At 42.4% G+C, this 19,918-nt stretch overlaps 1 protein-coding gene across 1 annotated transcript in view; it reads right to left on the reverse strand.

Annotated features, from left to right (window-relative positions):
* The window catches only part of LOC123983449 (dynein axonemal heavy chain 9-like), a 137,072-nt gene that overhangs the window by 17,645 nt on the left and 99,509 nt on the right, over positions 1-19,918 (reverse strand). Inside the window, 10 exon segments of the mRNA XM_046069706.1 lie at positions 4,172-4,299; positions 5,976-6,124; positions 7,606-7,799; positions 10,425-10,547; positions 10,724-10,894; positions 11,468-11,608; positions 13,386-13,550; positions 19,177-19,269; positions 19,271-19,353; positions 19,356-19,381. Coding sequence (XP_045925662.1) covers positions 4,172-4,299; positions 5,976-6,124; positions 7,606-7,799; positions 10,425-10,547; positions 10,724-10,894; positions 11,468-11,608; positions 13,386-13,550; positions 19,177-19,269; positions 19,271-19,353; positions 19,356-19,381 — 1,273 coding nt within the window.

The following is a 19,918-nucleotide window of genomic DNA, read 5'->3' on the forward strand; positions in this document are numbered from 1 at the left end:
CCGCCTGTCTTGCACACATACGCTGGGTTGTACACAAGAAAAGATTAACACATGCAGGTGCACGCACACAGTCCCTCTCTTTCACACGTGCAAAAACACATTTGTCAAGGAACAGCGCTGAGGACGGCTGCACAGCTGGGCTCCAGCACTGAGGAGGCGGCCCTGCAGTGGAGACGCGGTCAGACTCCAGACTGACGCAGGAACACAGCTAACAGGACTGAGGGACTAACAGGACTGCCGAGAACAACAGGCACTGACAGCACGACAGACTGCCGAGTCTAAATTTAAAAATGTTCCGATTATATTCACAAATATGCAGGAGGCAGTGTAAGTGGCTTTGAGAATCTAAATTGTTAATTTATCTAGCACGGGGTGGGTTTGAGGCGATGACTAACAGGGGAGCGTCACCGGTCAGATTTATAAAGTCACACGTGCCTCTGCCATAGTTGGTCGTAGATCTGGACCTGCATCCGTCCAGCGCAACACACCAGGCTCAGATCAAACTGTCAAAGTAGGTGGTGCTGATCAAATATGAATCAATATTCTGTCACTGCATTGCCTATTTCCAGCTTCAAATGTTTTCAGAAAAACATTTTAGTGTACTGTTGGCTTGGGCAGTCTCTGATTTTTCATACCTTCTGACATTTCACTGGGATATACAGTATATGACCGTGTTTGACATTGTCTAGTCCAGTAGCTGTGTTGTTTACCAGCTACTGGAAAAGTTGTCGCATTGTGGCATTGAAAATGACGTCAGGCAGTTTCACTCGGCGTCACTTGCCTTACAGCACATCACCTCAACACAGCATCTCTGTATCACTGTCACAGAAAGGGGTGTGTCTGTATTTGTGGCGGCGTTGAAAGTCATACCGTTGGGATTTCTATACAGTGAAACCTTCATACTGCCCAGAGTGCTCTTTAGCTCTAATTTGAGAATGTTTGTTTTCCTGCTTGAAAATGGCTGTATGGATGCACGCGTCACTCAGCGCTATGTCACGCGTTTGCTTGCTCTGATTGGTTGTGGGTCTATCCAATTGCGTCCAGGGGCATTTTGGTTTGCTTAAAAATGCCCCGTTGAAATAGAAAATGAACTGAGAAGTTCCAGACTAATGTGCATTTGAAAATTAGTCTGGCAAACCTGGGCTAAAATAACTGAGAACAGGACAGTAGGAAATACAGTTGCAAAGTCCATTTTCAGCATAAAGATGTTTGATGATTGGCCTTTGGATCTTCTCCAAAGCTGGAATGGAAACTCTGTCATAAGATGTGCCGAGGCAAATGTGTGATTTGTGATATTGTGCATCATATTCATGCAGTTGTACAGTGCAGCCTTTATAACCTCACACTTCTCACTATCACTCTGCTAGTACACTCATGCCGATGCTGTTTGCTGCAGCAGCTGGCTCCACTGCCCTGACCTCCTCCTTATGCGATATATTTTTGGTATGGTTTGGAATAATTGTTTATGTATTTGTTTAAGGGGGATTAGTTCTTCTTCTTCTTAGTCCTTGAGCCTTTTCTACCAAATATAATGCCATAAATGTTTGATATAAATGGTCAGTTTCCTACACAGGTGTCTCTGATTTAACGTGTGTTTTTGGGTTGAGGTACATTGTAGATATCAATACAATAAAACTTTAAAACTGTAAATTACGGGTGGGGAACTACTTTTGGAACCAGCTGCTCCTCCTATTTTGCAACTCTGTTACATAGAGGATCCAAGGACGGTTAAAATCAAGGGCAACTGGGCTTGATAGAAGATACTTCAAGACGCTTCTTCAGTTCTGACTGACTGGCAGGGAATCCCAGCCATTTAACCTCTGTGGGGTCCTTATTAAGGTAACGGATAGCGCTTGGTTCATTAGTGAGGCCAAATGTAAGTGTTTGTTCACTCCCCTGGGAAGAGTGAAACTCTATATAGTTTACATAAAAGATAATTCACTTCACATGAATTACTTAAACAGGGCCACAATACTGATATTTGCAGTGTAACTGAAATTGTTCAGTTTAATACTTGCCATCCTTGTAGGTTAAGGTCATCCCTACATCAATAGATAAAATGTATCTTGTCCAGCTCTCAATGTAAGGTTTCAAAAAGGGGGAATGCATGAATCATTTATGTTTCAAGACTACCAAAGCTATCTAGCCCTTCAATACAAAGTAAAGTGAATAGAGGACATTGAGGGAGAGCATTTTCATCAAATTGTCTCTCCTGCTTTCTCTTGTATCTGCACTTCATTCTGCCACTGGGTGCAAATAGGCATGGCTATAGCAGTGAACGTGCGAAGAGGATGGCAAGTTAAGGCCACTCGATTCCCACTGCCTGACCGATGTGGGATATTCAACTCCAATCTGCCCGATTGATTGCCTCTCCATCTCCCCCCATCCTCCCTCCCAATGGGCTGCTTTCAAAGTTTCTGCATCTCTGTCTCCCAGGCCCATCTGAGCAGGAGCTGATGTTCTGCAGTATAATTACCCGTCAGCGAAGGGGGAACCTGCCATTGACCTGGCCCTCCGCTGATGGAGCCCGGCTTGGCAGTGGGAGAGTAAAGGTGGACTGTGAGACGAGGGTGGGAGGGAAGGGGGGGCTGGATTGGTAGGTGGATAGCTGAGATGAGAAAGAGAGGAGGGGGCAGAGAGATGGGTTTGTCGAAAAAGGTGGGAGGACGTGAGGATTGATAAGAGGGTAGGTGGTGTAAGAAAATGATAAGACTAAAGTATGAAAGCTACGTGGTGGAATGAGAGGGTGGGAAGAGGCGCAGAAGGGACAAGATGGAGAGTTATATCAGGAGAAGATACTGGTGGTAAAAACAGGAGAGACGAGGATATGATACGTCCCCTCCCCTCTGTTTTCCTCAGTGCCACAGGGGTGGCTCTCAGTGGGCACACAAACAGACAGCCGATGATAAAGCGAGTGGGAGGTTTGTTGCCAGGGGGACAAGGCCTTTTTAAGCCTATCGATCGGGATTCTTATGCAAAGGTAATTAAACAACTGCTTGTCTTTGCTATCCTGGGTCTGGAGCAGAGAGTGATGGCATCCCAATGTATTTATTTATTTTTTTTGAATTTCTACCAGCTGTGTGAATTAAAAGAAATGGGTGTCCTGCAGTGCTCGGTCTGCGGTTCATATCTGTCGATACTTTCCATTAGAATTCCACCAAGGTTTCCACTTAAAATGCAAACGCCAGCCTTGCCCTCCAGATAAGAGGAGAACAGACACAGCAGCTGTAGATATTGTACTGTATAATGCAGCGGCCCTTTCAGTTAGAAAATTTCCAGAGAAAATTAAATTCACTTTTCCATGCAGACAAACCTGGGAGGAAAGCAAACATCCCATTGAGTATGCAATGAAAAACAATGAGATAATGCACCTCGTTCACAACATACAGCGATAAAGGAAATGCCACCTAAAACCACTCCTGAATAGAAAATCTTTGACACAAAATGAGCCTTATGTTCATTTTGCAAAATATAGATATACATGTTTGTTTTCATGAATGTCTGTGGCACTTTTTATTGCAACCTTTTTTTTTTTGATTTGACACATTTTGTGTGAGGTGGATAAGGGTTACCACAATTCAGTGAGAGTCAGACTGCTTTACCAATCATACTGAAGTGTCATTTTATACATCTCATTTTAGTGTTCAGATTCCTTAATCTATAGCTGCCTCTACCCAATATGAGTGTTGGTAGTTTTTTGTGACAACAAATCAGGTGGTGTGCTGGCTCATTATGAAGGGTGAATTTATACGGTAATCTTTATAGCCCTAAGCGGCCATCGATTCAAACTTTTTTTTACTTCATTTTCCTGTGATTACGGGATAATTTTCTCGTGATCTCAAGATCAAAACAGTAGTTTAACACAGTGGTTTAATGGTAATTTCACTACGTGTATCAGTGTGACTGGTTAGCTCAGTTGGTAGAGCATAGGATTCATACTCTTGGAATTGTGGGTTTGATTTTTTTTTAAATCTTTTTCATTGTCCTCTTCAATAAAGTTCTTATGAAGAGACTGGCCATTGGTCCACATGAATTATCCCGTTATCACAGGAAAACGGAGTAAAATAAATATTTGAATGAATGGCTGCTTAGGGCTTCCGTAGCTATAATTAATACCACGGTGAGATATATTTTTGTGTGCCTGTAAGGTATGTATGTGTGTATACTGTACCTGTAATATGACCCAATGACCGTTCTTAGCTGCTAAATCGAGGGCTTGTTCAGCTATAACCTCCTGACCCTGACCCAGAGAAACATTGTGGAAGTTCTTGTTGTCAAATGTGTAACCCAGCTTCTTCCCTGAAAGAAAACACATAAAATTTCAAATTGTGTTTAGTTGAACCTATTGAGAGTAGAATGAGAAGATCAGTGCTCTTATTTTACTTAAAAAACCAGCAACATACTGAACTTACTACTGAACTGAAAGCTGTTTAAAATATCACCATAATATCATGGTGTTCTGAGTGGTGATGCAATCCCTATGTACTGATTGAAACGTTTATGATATTGACAAAAGTGAACAAGCTAAATACTACTGTACACATAGAGGTGACGGTGATAATGGTCTTCCCATCTAACTCTTAGTCAAAACATTAAAAAAAGTCACAGTGCGCATTTACCAACAAAATCAGCAGTAGGTCAAAGACTGAGCCTTGCTTGACCACCTTGAGGTTGCACCAATGAGATTTAACTCAAACAATAGAATTAATTCCATCTATTTCATTAAAACTCCAACCTGAAACCAAGCTGATAATGTGGTTTTGTCTCAGGGATATTAGTCCCCCACCGAGCATACAAAATCACATCATCTATCTAATGAAAATCTAATTGAAGCCTAATTCTAATAGTCACAGCTATAATGGAAACGCACCTATTTGTGGTTCGGTGTAATGCGGCTGCTGCTACCCATCATCACCACAATCTCTCTACAGCAGCTGGTTACTTTAAGCTTTGTGATTGACTACGCTTAAAGTGAGGGTGTTGATAATCAATGATCACATCCCTTAAAGGCAGTTCCACTAAGAGTGCTCCCTCTTATCATATTAGGAGAGGATGGTGGATTTCACATAGGGCCGAAGGTCTGTCTACGGCAGCTCCATGGCTGACTTAACCACCTGCTGCTGCCTGGGATTAAATTCTTTCTAAAAACCAGGCATCTAAAATATTCACAAATACTAAATAAAAATAGATGCATTTGACTGTCATGTTGAAATGAATTACTGGTATGGACTCATTGGTTTAAGAGTTGCAAGCAGAAAATCAAAAAAAAGACAAAAACTGTGAATTAAGCATGATGACAAATTACTTGAATACAAAAATAATGACATTTGAACATGTATGGAGACTCAGTTATAGCAGAAGCACTGTGGAAATATCTTTGTTCCAGTAAACTGATACAATCCTTGCAATCTGAATATTTCATAGAGCTGACGTCAAATACCCACAGACTGAATTATTTGGCAGCAGATTCAAAAGTGTCAGGCCGTGATGGTGCCCCGTTCCAGGTCAGTACAAAAGCTTTGACTTTCTGCATATTTGTGGTCAGAAATCAAAACAGCGCGTCCTGCTGCCATCCGCATTATTCATACAGGAATGTAAAGTAACTCTAAAAACCAATGACATTTACTTTCTGCTGCCCCTAATACACCAGTGGTGTCGTCTCATATATTCGTGACCTTTAGTATAATCCCTTCAATCTACCCAGAGCCTGTTGTGCATTGGCAGTGATGGCTGATATCACAACAGAGACACATAGCAGATGTGTTGGGGTGAGGGCTGTTCTGGCTGATAATCCTATGCAGTAGGAATCAAAGTGGAAATCATGCATGCAGGTATGCCTGTACCTGAAAATCCTGCATTATTCCCACACCAACAAAGAAATGACAGATAAATTGGCCAAATGCATGTTCTGATAAAAGTCCAGAACCCACTCAGAGTCTGAATTTCATTAAAGATAAAACAAGTGGGAGTATTACCATGTTTCTCCACATCCTTCAAAGGGTCAACTCCAGGAGAGAGGATGAAGAACATGGGCGTAGCCGGGCCCGACTCTTCAAAGGAGACGGCGAAGTCCAGTGATCTGCCAATCACATACTTGCTCCCCAGTTTCTCCTCTACAAAGTCTCTGCGGGGAGAGTATGACTCAGTTCTCCTCAACACATTTTTTATTATCTTTGACCGACAAGCTGAAGAACTTGAAGAGTGGGAATCTTCTGTAGTACAGTGCATTAGATAGACAGCTGCTTATAAAAAAAAAAAAAAAATTAACTCCAGTCACGGCTGTGTTGTCAGTGGCTCTTTTCAACCGCTCAGGATTAAATCCATTCGACCTTAAAACATCATGATTTTCTTACTGTTGTTCCAATAGACATGACATATTTTTTACATGTAAATCCTCGCTGGCAGAATATTTCAAGATCCAAAGCTCACATAAATTAAACTTTGATGGATGATTCAAAATTAATGCAATTTAAAACTTGATTTAAAATGCTTTTATGATTTTGTCAGCAATAGTATCAGCAAATAGCTTCAGTTTTCTCAGATGCATATTACAAATATACTGGTGAATTACACAGAGGTCTACGTCTGAACTGAGCCAGCTTACTTAAAGCCAATATCTCACTATTTACACTAAGGGCAAAAGGGCTCTTCAGAATTTTGTCATCAAGACCCATTTCCACCTGCTTAACATGTGATCTGACACATAAGACACATAAACATTTACAGCAATAGTGGAACACTACAATGTGCAAGAGGAGAGTCGAAGATGGAGACTGGCCAGAGCATCTTAAGGTTACATTTTGGAAGCCTTGCTAACTAGTAACATCAGCACCTGATTCATGTAAAGGCACCAGTTTAATTAACCAGAACTTCTTCTCAGATAGTCACACACACTTGCACACTGCATCCACCTTTATCTGACAAGTAGGCTGACAATCTCACATTCACACCCACCTCACGCACTTCAGGTGTGGAGGCGAGTAAGTAAGCAAGGCATGAACTTTCTCTCTCAAGCTCTCTTTTTAAAATTCTTACACAACACTTCGTGTTCACAACCTAGTAAAACACTATGAATCCCTTCTAGGAAAGGGTGTCTCAAAATGTCAGATAATTCCAGTCCAATAATTACAATACTCTCCATTTAGCTCCTGGCTCTTTAGCTGCTTAATGTTCCACTATATTTACCAGCTAGTCACTAACTTTGTCTTTTTTGTATGTTTGGTGCTGGGCAGGTAGTGTACAGCGGGTTTATCTATCAGAGCAGTTCAAATATAAAGTAAAATGAATGGGTAGCTCCAGCCATTGCTTTTGTTTTAATATTCAGATAAGATATCTGAGTAGAGATTACATGTTAATACAAGATGTTAATATGAGGTAGACAGCGGTTGAGGGCTTTTTCTACAGCCTTGTTTAATAATGAGGCTCATCGATTGGACCTGCAGAGCTGTGTAATGGCCACAACAGCAACAGTGACCACAAACGCCCTTTCAAATCAAACTGAAAGCCAAAGGTTAAGATGTTTAACTTTTACCCTTTCACCGAACAGCATAGGTCAGTAAGATCCTTTGCAGATCACAAAGAGCAAGCCATGAGTCCACTGCTCACCTGACGGCGTACGTCATGCGATCAGGCCTCAGGGCCCTCATCATGCACAGTCTCTGGAGTGAGCTTTTGTTCTTCCATTCCTGTGGGAATTTCTCTTTTTCTGGACACTCGGACTCCACAAACTTCTTCCAGCGTTTGGCCGAGCCCTCGATGTCTCGGTCCAGATTCCTGAACTCTTCCATGGAGCACAGGGACTGGTGGTCGGGAAAGGAAAAATGATTCATACAGAAATAAAGCTGCTGTATCTTTAAGTGCTACTACCCTGTGATCCGTCATGCACATTAAAGTTTTTGACAACTTCAGAAACGTTTCACAATACACAGCAAAAGCACTAACTTTATTTGCAAAAGTTGGTGGGGTAAAGGGACAAAAAAACAGAGGAGTGCTTATCTTTCCTTACGCCTATATAAATAATATTTATTCAAAAGGAAATGCTGAGTAAACATGATCCCTTTCATAAAGGGATGGGGGGTTGGGGAGAACTGAATATGCATCCTTCGCAGAAGCAGCAGGGGCTTCATTGTGATGCCCCAGCTGACAGACACCCTATCTGTGCTGTGGAGAACAGCACTGTCACGCAGTGCAGCCTCGAGCCGGTACGCTCCCTGATGAGGATACACGCACACACAGACACACACATGCAGTGTGTATGCTGTCTCCCGTACTGTATAAACTACGGGGAGGGTCCTGAGTACAAGGTGTCATAGAAACAAATGTTCATGTTAATCCATAAAATCTGCTTTTCTACAACCGCTCACCCTTGGGTATGAGGGGGTGAGGCAGAGTGAGGAAAAAGTGGCTCAGCACACACTTCCCCTAAGCTCAGTTTGTTTAATTACCACAGCCGGTTGGCAACCTCTCAGCCCTGGTGAGGGGAGAATACACTGGGTCTCATGGGATTCCTGCTAAGCTAATATCATCAAGAGGGCCAAACAATCAGAGGATCTTATCCTCCTTTAAAGCTTTCCAACTGATTACGTTTCCAACTGCGATAAGAAAATCGAGTGACAGAATTTGATTAGCAGGACCTTAAACATCCACAGTAGGTGGAGTGCAGTTGGGGAAAGGCCGTCTCCAACTCTCAGAGGGGTTTAGGTTAAGTTAATATTCCAGGCAGTACAGTTTGAAAAATTCATGAGCACAAGAGGCTAAAAAAACATGCTGCCGTTAGGGTTTAGTGTGCTGCTAAACTGATCTGACAAGAGAGGGAACCTCTGCTGGTTGATGTCCACGGGGCTGCGTTACCAGACGTCTGTTCTTTAAGAGGAACTAGGGGTATGCAGAGTTTGTTCTAGTGCCCTCTCAATGTTAAAACCCACCAGGGTCACAGAGCTAAGCCAGGCCCAAGAGGATCAGACGCTGTCAGAGTCTAGATTTGGGTGAAACAGAGAAAACTGACTTCAATTGCTGCCAACTCTTTAAGTGTGTTTTCACTTTTAATACAACTCCACACAGAGCAGCTAAGTGTTAAAATAACTTGAGGGAAATTGTGGATTCCAGTCATGCCTCGCATACATGACAGGCTGGAGGCAATACTTTTTTATTTTTTTTTTTTTACTAGTGGAGACTATTTTTCAATATTTCAACATTGAAGGGCATCCAGGATGGGAGAGCTGATGTACAATTTAACACTCTTCATGCATCATTTTAATACATCTCTATGACTCTCAAGAGGAGAGTTCTGTCTTTATGAAAGGGAATACTATTTTGGGATGGTGTGAACATCTTTCATTGCACTTTTGTACAGATCTTGGCAAGAACGTTTTGTACAGATCTTTTTTGGAATTGGGATTTTACATTTACAGTCACAGCAGCCTTTCAGTCAGCCTACTCATATAGAATGGAATATTATGTCAATGTAGAATAGGTGAGGCATTAATATTTCACACCTTGGCTCTGACCTCGTAACTCACCCAAAGGAAGCACAGGCTAGCTAGCATGCAACCAGGCAGCATGCGGGCTAGGGCTGCAACTGCCAAATCATTATCGATTAATCTGACCCTTTTTTTATGGTTGACTGATTAATTTTTTGGTCAAAACATGTTGAATTGAAAAAAATATCCAATATATATCAATATATATAGCGTCAAATAACTAGGCTTTGTCACTTTTTGTAAAAGCGTTGGCATTGGACCCCCCATTGACTGTTAGCATTTTTCCTTTATATTATCTACACAAAGTTAACTGACTCAATTATCAAAGTTTTTGTTCTTTCAATTGACTGCCAGAAAACTTCAGTTAATAGCTTTTTATACCCTTCAATCATGGTACTCACCCTGTCTACATCTCTCAAATGGGACAGGCCTTTAATTGCTTTACCATGCCGGTAAAACTGAATGAATTATGCCTTGGTGCTCACTGTTTCCATAAAATGAACTACACGTCTGAATTGTGGAGATCTGATGATGTGAAACATGTCCATATTGACAAAAGTTTAAACATTTATATTTGTATGTGTGATCTAAGCAGCTTAGGGGTAGCTCAATTGGGCGACCCGGTGTGCTTTAAGAGGTTTTATACATCCAAAGATTACTTCTATAAAAACTAGACCAGGCGTCTAATTGAAACTAGACTTTAAATGAACTTTAAGTGAAGGTTTACGGGTATTCAATTAACAGACTAATTGTTTCAGCCCTAGCGCTAGTCACAGTAGCAGTTACCAGCCAGTGTCTAGCATCAGCTACTTTTGGTTTGACCATGACCTGAAAGAAATTTAATCTAGTGGTGCACCTTTGCATTTCACAAGAATTCAGCTCCTCTCCATTGTTATTATATTTGAGGAGATGCGAGAAAACAGCTATCTCTGCCTCTCTCTGTACCTTGATCCCTCCCCAGGAATGGTTGGATAGGAAATCCACTGGCGATGTTACACCTGGTAGGACAGAGTATCTCAGAAGGAAGTCCAGCTCTGCAGAGTTTATTTCTTTATTCATCAACAGGATCTGGGCACACAACAAACAGGAAGGACTTTGAAATGTTGTTCTTTCAGCACAATCCACATTTCCTTTCCACTTGATTAGCTCCAGAAAGGGCCGCTGGTCTCAGGAGCAATTGATTCAATGGCGAGCTTGTTCTCAAAACAAACCATGCAGAAGATGAAACCCGCTCCCCGTCCTACCTGGAAGGCGAGCTGAGCGATGTACGTGAGCTTGTCACACTCAAACAGGCCTCTGGTGGTGTACTGGAAGACGGAGGAGGTGATGCTGTCAATTAGGTTGGACACCCGCTGCTTCAGAGCCTCATCCGGCTCGGCCTTCAGAACCGCTTTCTGGAAGACCACACTGAACGCCTGGGGATGCGCAGGAGCGGGTACAACACTGTCTCAGTATTTGACATCAAGTGTTTTAAGTACCAAAGTAACAGTATTGATAAAAAAAAGTCACATAGATTCAACAAAATAGAAACCAATATATCATATTGGTCAGTAATTAGGAAATAAATGTCATTATGGTCTACTCTGTGTGTTCTACTGTCACACTTTGTTCTAATCTTGTGTGAAGAACACGTATTATATTTCATTTCATTCACAAGGTCAAAGGTATATGTACTCTGAATGCGTTTTCATTTGATTATGTTGGGAAATAACTTGGGCCAGGGCAGCTACCTGCAGAGTAGGAAGTGATTGCAAACCATATCTCAGGATGCCTCCTCTCAGCGCTCGCTGGCTGACAATATGAAAGACATTACGCTCTACATAACCACATTAGGGAGCCACAAACACAATAAAAGCAGGGCAAAGAGCATAAAACACCGTGAGCAAATGGAAGAAGGAAAGGAGGAACAGAGGAGTGAGTGTAAAGAGGGGTCTCGCTGAGGGCCCGTGAGGCGGGGAGGAAACACGGAGTGTCAATAGACAGCCTACCTTGAGAGAGAACTGGTACATGGGGTGGATTTTATTGAGGTCGTTCATTATAAAGTACAATAAGGAAGCCCGCGCTGCTGCTGGCCGGTAGTGCTCCCGAGCCTCATTGATTTTGGCCTCTGTCACCTTGGCTTCTTTTACCTACAGTAAAGATAGTGCAAACACAAACAGAATCACACTCACAGACACAAGCATACATCCGCACAGCTAGGCATACACTCAGGATTCATCAATCAGCTAATGATGAAATTGTGCTCCATCCAATAAAACACCCTCCAGTGAAGAGCAGAGCTATTCCAATTTCACGGTTCCAGCCAAAATGTTCTCACGCTGCGTGGAACACGACAATTATGTGCCCCTTTTTTTTTGGCAATTATGATTAAGAACGAACATCTGCAAAGGCAGCGCTCATCTCCGTGCTGACAGAAGGCACACTCTCACATCATCATACAGTACTTTCTAAGAAGTGCCCTGGAGTATCAGAAGCATCAGTAATTCTCTTCTAGCAGTGACAATGCAGTAAGGTGACATGATTTGATGTGCTGACCAAAAAAAGAGAAACAAAGCAAGGGAGGGAGGGAGAGGGGAATACTGCAGTGCTAAGATTACAGCCTGCAAATTACTAATAACCAAAGATATACTTACTGGGTACCTGCACATAGGTACAAGAGAAGGTATTATATGGTAGATGTCAGGGAGAAATGTCAGGTCCTCATTTCGAGGGATTAGAAGTAGTAGTAAATCAGTACCGTTGTATTACAAAGCGTACGGTCTAGACCTGCTCTATATGAAAAGTACCCTGAGTTTACTTTTGTTATGATTTGGCACTATCTAAATAAAATTTTATTGTAATGTGTGTATTCAGAGATTGGCCCATAAACTTAGGTTTGTGTTATTTTTTGCCAGTGAAGGAAAAAAAAAGAAACACCAGCAAAACTGGATGTAGCCAAGATGTCAGCCAGGCTTAACTGTCTTCTATCAGAAGGCTCTAACTTTGGTTATAAAGCCACAGATGTTTTGTGAATGAATTATTTTACAACCCTGATACCCAGTCACTGCACTGCAATTACAGTTTATTTTCCCATGTTTTCCTATCTCCTTACCCGGCAATAATATTATTGTAACCCATAAATGTTTTGTAGGTACTCAATAAGGATAAGTCATTACCCCTTAGGGCAGTGGTCGGCAATAGGCCGCCCACGGGCCAATGCTGGCTCTCAGTCATGACAGCGAAAGTTACTCACATAATCACTTCCTCTTAAGTTCCTACAAAATAAAAGTGTAAGAATATCTTTGCATCAGTAGGCTACTTTATGTCATGTTTAATTGAGAGCTTTTGCTTTGAAAAGTTCTGAATGAAATTAAAAACAGTCTCTGGCTTGCTTCAGAAAACGTGAGATCGGATTCCCCTGAATGAGAAACACAGTAGTTTCCTCTGCCTGTAGATACTGGGGAAATTAAAATAAGCTTGATGTGGACCAATCGCCGGGAGGCACACAGTCCTGCACATGCTTAATTCTGAACATTTAAAACGATCTCTTCATAATCAATTTGTTGAAAAGGGAGAATAATAATACTAGCAGCAAGGGGCGATGAACACACAACCCTTCAAACAGGAGTCTTATGCACTACTGGCTGAGCTAAACAGGCACACAGTGAATGATGGATTATAAATGATAAACTGACTATGTTCTGGCCTGTCATCTAATGACTTGAAATGACCCCCGCCTTAGGGCCTAAATAATTCTTCCCCAGTACTTATATATTTCCTTCAGAATACGTACCCAGCATGTATTATAATAATACCCATTTACTAATACCAATGTACTCAACAGTTACACTGTAATTGTAGGGTGCAATCTAACGTGTCAACAGGATGATAAAATGAAAAAGCTGCAAAGATGAAAAAGAACTGGACCTTTTCTTCAATCTCGGCGGCTGTGCGTTTGGTTGTCTCCAGGTTTTCCACCAGCTCTGTGTCACCCAGGAAGTTTCCTGAAGCTGAGGACAAACGGGACAGCAGGTTGTCCTCCAGGGTCTTCAAAGTGATCTTGAAGCCATTTTGCTGCTTCGTCAGGTCGGACTAATCAACACAGAAACACACAAAATAACCCCCTTCAGTTTGACAATTTGATTCCCACGTAATTTCTCAGATGCACCAGATGCTTGTTGTCAGGCTTTTTTTCTGGCCTTATCATCAAAATCTGAGGCGGTGGGAGATGTTCAAGGTGTGGGTCAATGTGAGGACACGAATACTGAAGGGCACCTCAAAGGCAGAACTAATCAATATGCTTTGCATGGGAGCACACCGGGCTGGATTAGCCAGCTTCCGTCTGGTTGCCGACATCAAACCTCTGCCGAGCGACCTAACCCTCAGTGTGATGAGACCGTCGATTCGAGCAAGAGGGGAAGGAGCTTTGATGGTGAACCACACACACACACACACACACACACACACATCTTCTATGAATCGTTTACAAGAAATTATGTATTCAATTAAGAACCAATCTGGGAATGTGCACAGTGTCTCCTAATAAAGCTTGAACTCAAACAGTTTTCTGTCTTTGTTCTAGCTGAAAAAACAACAGCGCCTGAGAAAAAGTTTCACTTTCTCAAAGCCTGGCGTTTGAGATGTGTAGAGAGAACAAAGTCGATAGGGCACGGTTACTTCTCTTTATTGTTCCATCCTGTTTTGTCCTTCATTATAGTCTGTTGTAGCTCCTTCTTTCTGCTCAATAATGACTTTGCTTTATTGCATTTCCCCTTAATAGAAGCCTCTGCGACCTTTGAATTGTTTTAATTACAGGAGGGCGGCCTGTCGTGAGATTTGCCTACTCCAGTGTTGTCGGTGACTGATAATAGCTGAGGGTTTCTGAGTGGCGTGATCCCTGACAGACAGTGGTTCTAAATATCTGGCTGTGCTATTTCAGGGAGGCTGCTGGAGGGAGTGGGGGTGGAGCTGTTCCTCCTCCCTGTGCCAGAATGTTCCAATGACAAAAGTCATGCTTAGCTCAGATCACGCCGGGGAAGCAGATAGTTTAAGTGAGCAAACTGCTTAATTGCTCTCTTTAATACAGTTTTTCCTATTGCAGTGATGAGAGATATTTTACACCATTGTTAATACTAATTGAGCCTCTGCCTTGTTAAATCTTACGTGCTCTGAGTTTGACGTTATTACCCACTCTTGAGATGAAAAGTTCTTCCGCTGCCACAACTGCAAAGATGTGATTTGTGGCATTTTAAGGAAAGACCTGACATGCGTGCGCTTCGAGCAGTGACAAAAGTACAGAATGGGTTTGAGTGGTGGACATTTCACCGGGGACATTTGCCTGTGTGAGTAAACTGTGACCTTCTACTTGTCCAGAGTCAGTGCTCTGGAGGGGAAAAGCTATCCACATTAAAACATTCCCAACTGGGTCCACTAATGAGTCAGTTTTCAACGATTAGCTTTCCTCTAGCACATTGTACTTGTAATTACCCTTGCTTGGGAAAAACAAACAATTAACCAGTCAGCAGAACACCCTAATTGGGATTAAAATGAGATATTACATCTATCATTTTTTTTGATTACTGAGTGCCACGGAGCAGCCCTGTTAAGGTAATTTGGGAAGTGGAGCATTTTAGTTCTCATTAACGGCGAGGGTCTGGGTAAGAATAGGGTCGGAGCAAACACACACAAGGATGTACACATGCACACTCAAACGCGCTGAGAGAGGTCCACAGGAGGTAGTTATTGTGGTAAAAGGTTGCAGACCGATCCCCATGCGCACCTTCCAAAAAGGCAACTTGACATTTTAAGCTCCTTAGCCCATCTTTGGCTCAGTTAAATGAGAGCTCTTTCACCCGGTAGTCATCTTACGGCTCAGTAGCAACACTAACCTCATTAAAGGTATAATGGCACTGAGTCACTCAGAGCATATAAACAGGTACAGCCAATTTGCACTTTGCTATCAGTCTGATGATTGTTATCAGTCCGGGGTTGTTTACTGACAACAAAAAGCCATTCAGCACTTCATTCTATGGGCTGTGTTTTGATAGGAAGGTGCTTGGAGTGTACACAGCGATCCTCCTCACCACCCACCTTCAACTTTCAGTGTTAATTAAAATGATAAGTGAGTTCCAGATCTTGTTTTTTTTTTTCTCTCACCCTCCGATCTCAGAGAAATGCTAATTAAACAAGCTTCATTAAATCACATTTCACTTCTTCTCCACTGGATTTTGCTGAAGGGACATGAGGCTTAAAATAACTGCGGCATTTTGACATTTTTCCCCCCTCTCTCCATTTATTAAAAACGCTGATTTGTCCGTGGACGAAAGCCTGCTGGTCTGAGTAAAGCACTTCCTAAAGAGGCCCAACTCAAAACAAGCACACCTCCAGAAAACCATCAAAATGCAAATAGCACTGTGTTAGAGTAAATCTGCCTGGCCCGTTAACAGAGTTCCCACATTATCTTCCGCTCTGATCTCTCAGAGACACCGCCGTCAGACAGACACATTCCGAACGGAGAGGGATTTATGATTTTCCTTTCCCTGCGACTAACAAGAGTCACATTTAAGGAACAGTGGAAGTGTGTCAATGTGTTGTCTAATTGCTGTGGTACAGTAGCGCCAGTGGCCAATCCATTTGAAACAGCTGACATGAAAAGAGCAGATTGTCGATGAGACCAGCGTGAGGCATCATTAGGCGCTGGAGCTTTGATCAAGGGAATTTTCGCTTAATTACGTACATTTACATTCACACCGTGGAACATACTGTGGATATCGTAACTATATGCTGCTCATTATCCTCCAAAACCTGCTGTAGTGTAGGCTACACAATGTACCAAGCCGCCCATTAACGCTGACCAGCAACGGCAGCTTAAAGCTACAGCTGGTGAGGGCGCTGCTGATCAACAGAGTGGAACAGCGGCTCTCCCCTCCTCTCAGTCAAGGGTCCGGGGTCAACACAACAAAGACGCACAACATTTACATTAAAAAGTGCCTCCTATCTGCCTCTCCTTTGATTTTGGAGAGGCGGATGTGGATGTGTGAACATAAATGAGTTTGCCAAAGTGACAAGAAAAAGATGAAACTCCCTTGAGGATAACATCAAGACACAATTACACAATTCCTGCAGCTTGATGATAAATGGAGGAGTGTTTCAGGGACCGTACCCAGGGTGACTGTGACACAATGGTAAATTGTTAGTGCTTCAAAATGAGATTTTTTTGATTTAGGATTATTGGATTATTGCCTTTATGGGCAATTCTTCATGGATGATAGTAACAATACATGACATTCGAACATAAATACTTAATCTTTTGCTGTTGTCTGTCATTATCGTTCCAGTTCATGAAAGCCTTTGGATTCTCTATTTAAAGCTCTTTGTTGGGTGGGGACAGTAAGTAACGTGTTTGTAACAAGAGGACAGGTATTTTACTAAATTTTAGGGCTGCCCCCGACCAAGGATTTACATAGTCGAATCAGAATTGTCAGATCATGCCTGTAGTCGACAGATAGTTGAATCATGTGTGTTTGTGCGTGGCGATTTCAAGCGGGGGGTGGGGGGATACACACCGCAGCTCCGCTTTGATCTTGAGAAGCTGCAGAGCTGCAGTCTCTATTATTCACTGTAACTCACACTGTACATTTCCAACTAAACGGAGGCTTATTGTTGACCATTTTCTCACTGCTTGCATGCCATTCACCAGCTGCGTGCATGCGTGCGGCCGACAACTACACGTCGCAGTTCCTCGCGGTTCTATTTCAAGTACTATTTAAAAACAATAAAATATTTTTTCATCAATGGTGATAAATGATCCGAACGTCCCGCACCGGTGAAGCTGGAGCTCCGTCTCTTCAGCAAGTGTTCCTCTTTTGCTACTACACACACATACACGCTACGCCTACACATGCGCACTGACACGCCGACTGTGAGATTAACAGTTGAATCAGGCTCCGCCCATCAAAGCAATGGAATCTTCGACTGTTCGAGGTCAGCCATACTAAATTTATGTCTAGAGCATTGTGTAGTTAAGCGTGATTTATAATTGACGGCGTAGCCCCGTACCCTACGCAGCATTTTGCTGGTCATTGTTTTGGTTTCTCAGCATGCAACTTGACTGCTTTGTTTCAGTCTTTCTGCTCTTACCAGCATTGTTTCCATCTGCAGGCAGCTGTACACGACCTGCTCAGCACCTAACAGCCGACAGGCAAAGTTAGTGAATAGCTGGTGAACGTACGAGGCGGCTAATACCTACAGTAGTACAGGAGTGAATATTGAATTGTTGCTGTGTTACATTGTATATATATATATAAATAATTGCTTAAAAATGAAGACACTATTCATTTGCTTCCAATGGAGCTAAAGACAGTCTGTCAGAGAAAGGTTGACAAACTAAAGGAAAACGATTAAATGAGTGGAGAACAAATGTAGATTATCTGCGATATAGAACGTCTATGACCTTATCCCAGAATATCGGATCAGCCTCACTCGCATGGAGGTGTTTTTGCTTTGAAAAGATGGATGTTGCTTAAATGACGTCGAGCTGCACACTATGTGGAAAATCAGTATGCCGTTAAAGACCCCGAACTAACCGCTGCATGGAATATCAAGAATATGAAAAGCTTGGGGCGTCAGCTGTCCACCAGAGGCCTGAACCAGCCAAGGTACCAGCACAGAAACACACTACGGTTCAGAAACCGAATCAAAGCCATTCCAACAACAGCAGCTCATGGCTATGCTGACAGATGAAATGGTTTACTCATGCACTGTTTGATCACCAAAGGAATAGAGAGAATGTCTTTTAGAAGACTACTGTCCCTCCCTCCAGTAGTGCTCCGAAACATTTGCAAAGCTGATTTTGGATTATTTTAAGTATTTTAAATGCAGAATTGTTTACGTACATGTTTACTAGCTAATGGTCTTGTTGGTTCATTACCACACAGCTATGTCTATGTGTGTCCTTACATGTGTGCATGAGAAAAACAATGTGAGATAAACAAACACAAAAGGGCCCCCCCTCATAGAAAAACAGCTCCATAGCATTACCAGAGGTCTAAAAGTCTTCTTTGGAATTTGGACAACAGTTAAGAAATTGTAAAGTGGTGCACAACTATTCAGTAATTGTAATACCGATTAAAAATCAATGTGAATATACATTTAACTTGTTCCGCATACACATGCCACGTGAACACACATGCTTCCATGCGCACACAGTGACACACTCACACACGCACACACAGCCGTGCAGTGTCCTAGTCTCCCTAAGTGAGGGACCCAAAGCCCCATAATTATCACAAGTCCACTTAGTTTGCCGTTAATCAAAGGCGGCAGCTGATTGTTTTGGAATCAAAGAGCCCGGTCCTGCAGCCTCTTGTGATGTTTAAAGACGATGTTTTCTTGCCGACATGCAGCGTTTAAGATGGATAATGACGTGCGAGAGTGCTACGCCCAGCTTCTGGAGGCCCCCGACTCCTCTGACTGTTTCCTTTAATTACACCTGCACAGAAGAGATGTTATGAGAGGAGCTCAAAAGAGTCCAACGTGGAACAGTTTGTTCTCTGATAGCACCTGAAGAGTATGACAGATACTGCTTTCATGTCTGCTCGGGTTCACTTCTACATTCCTGCGACATGAAAAGAGATCTGTCAAAAATTTCTTTTTGTTGTTCAATAGCTGTATCCGGTAGTGTTTCTCTCCGCCTCCACTGATATTCTGACTTCCTCACCTTCAGCTGTTCCAGGTCAGGTCTCTCCATGCTGACCACCGCGGCCAGCAGCTGGTCCTCCAGACCGTCTCTGGTCACTGTGAAATTTATCAAGGTGCACTGGGCCTGCAGTTCCGGCTGGTAATGAGGGCTGGCCAGCTTGGTGTGCAGGATGAGACGGAAAGTGGGGTTGTACTCGCATTCCTTGTCTCCGATCTTTATGTACCTGTTTGGATAAAAGGGGACCGAAAATCTTCTGATCATTAAGAGTCGCTGAATCATGTTATCAAAGCAGACACCAGTTGAGGGGATTCGTTAGTAACAATAACTCTGACTCATTTGTCCAATGTTATCTTATATTCGGACAAATAAATCCTATGTCCTATATGTAGTACACTTCACAGTACAAGGCTGGTGTTATTCTATATTATTCTTGTTCTGACTTCCCTAACCTGTCTGTGGCTATGAGACCCAATCCCACTGGTGCTTCCCAAAGACAAAACTGCTCAAAAATATATAGTTTCATTTTTAAAAAAGGCTGGCCATTGTAGTTTTTAAGCATAAGTAAAGCACAGGTGGAAATTTTGCTGGGGACACTTTTTAGTGGTGGATTAATACACATTTGGTGCTCTGATGAGTACTTACGAAAGCAGGACAGTGTCTTATCCTTTCATTTTGCAACTCATGTTTTGCAGTACCGTCTCTTCAATTGTTTTTTAACATCTTATTTTGTCTCTATTAAAAGGTTAGTTTTTTTTTCATT

The sequence above is a fragment of the Micropterus dolomieu genome, linkage group LG14, assembly GCF_021292245.1.
Source record: "Micropterus dolomieu isolate WLL.071019.BEF.003 ecotype Adirondacks linkage group LG14, ASM2129224v1, whole genome shotgun sequence".
NCBI classification, from domain to species: domain Eukaryota; kingdom Metazoa; phylum Chordata; class Actinopteri; order Centrarchiformes; family Centrarchidae; genus Micropterus; species Micropterus dolomieu.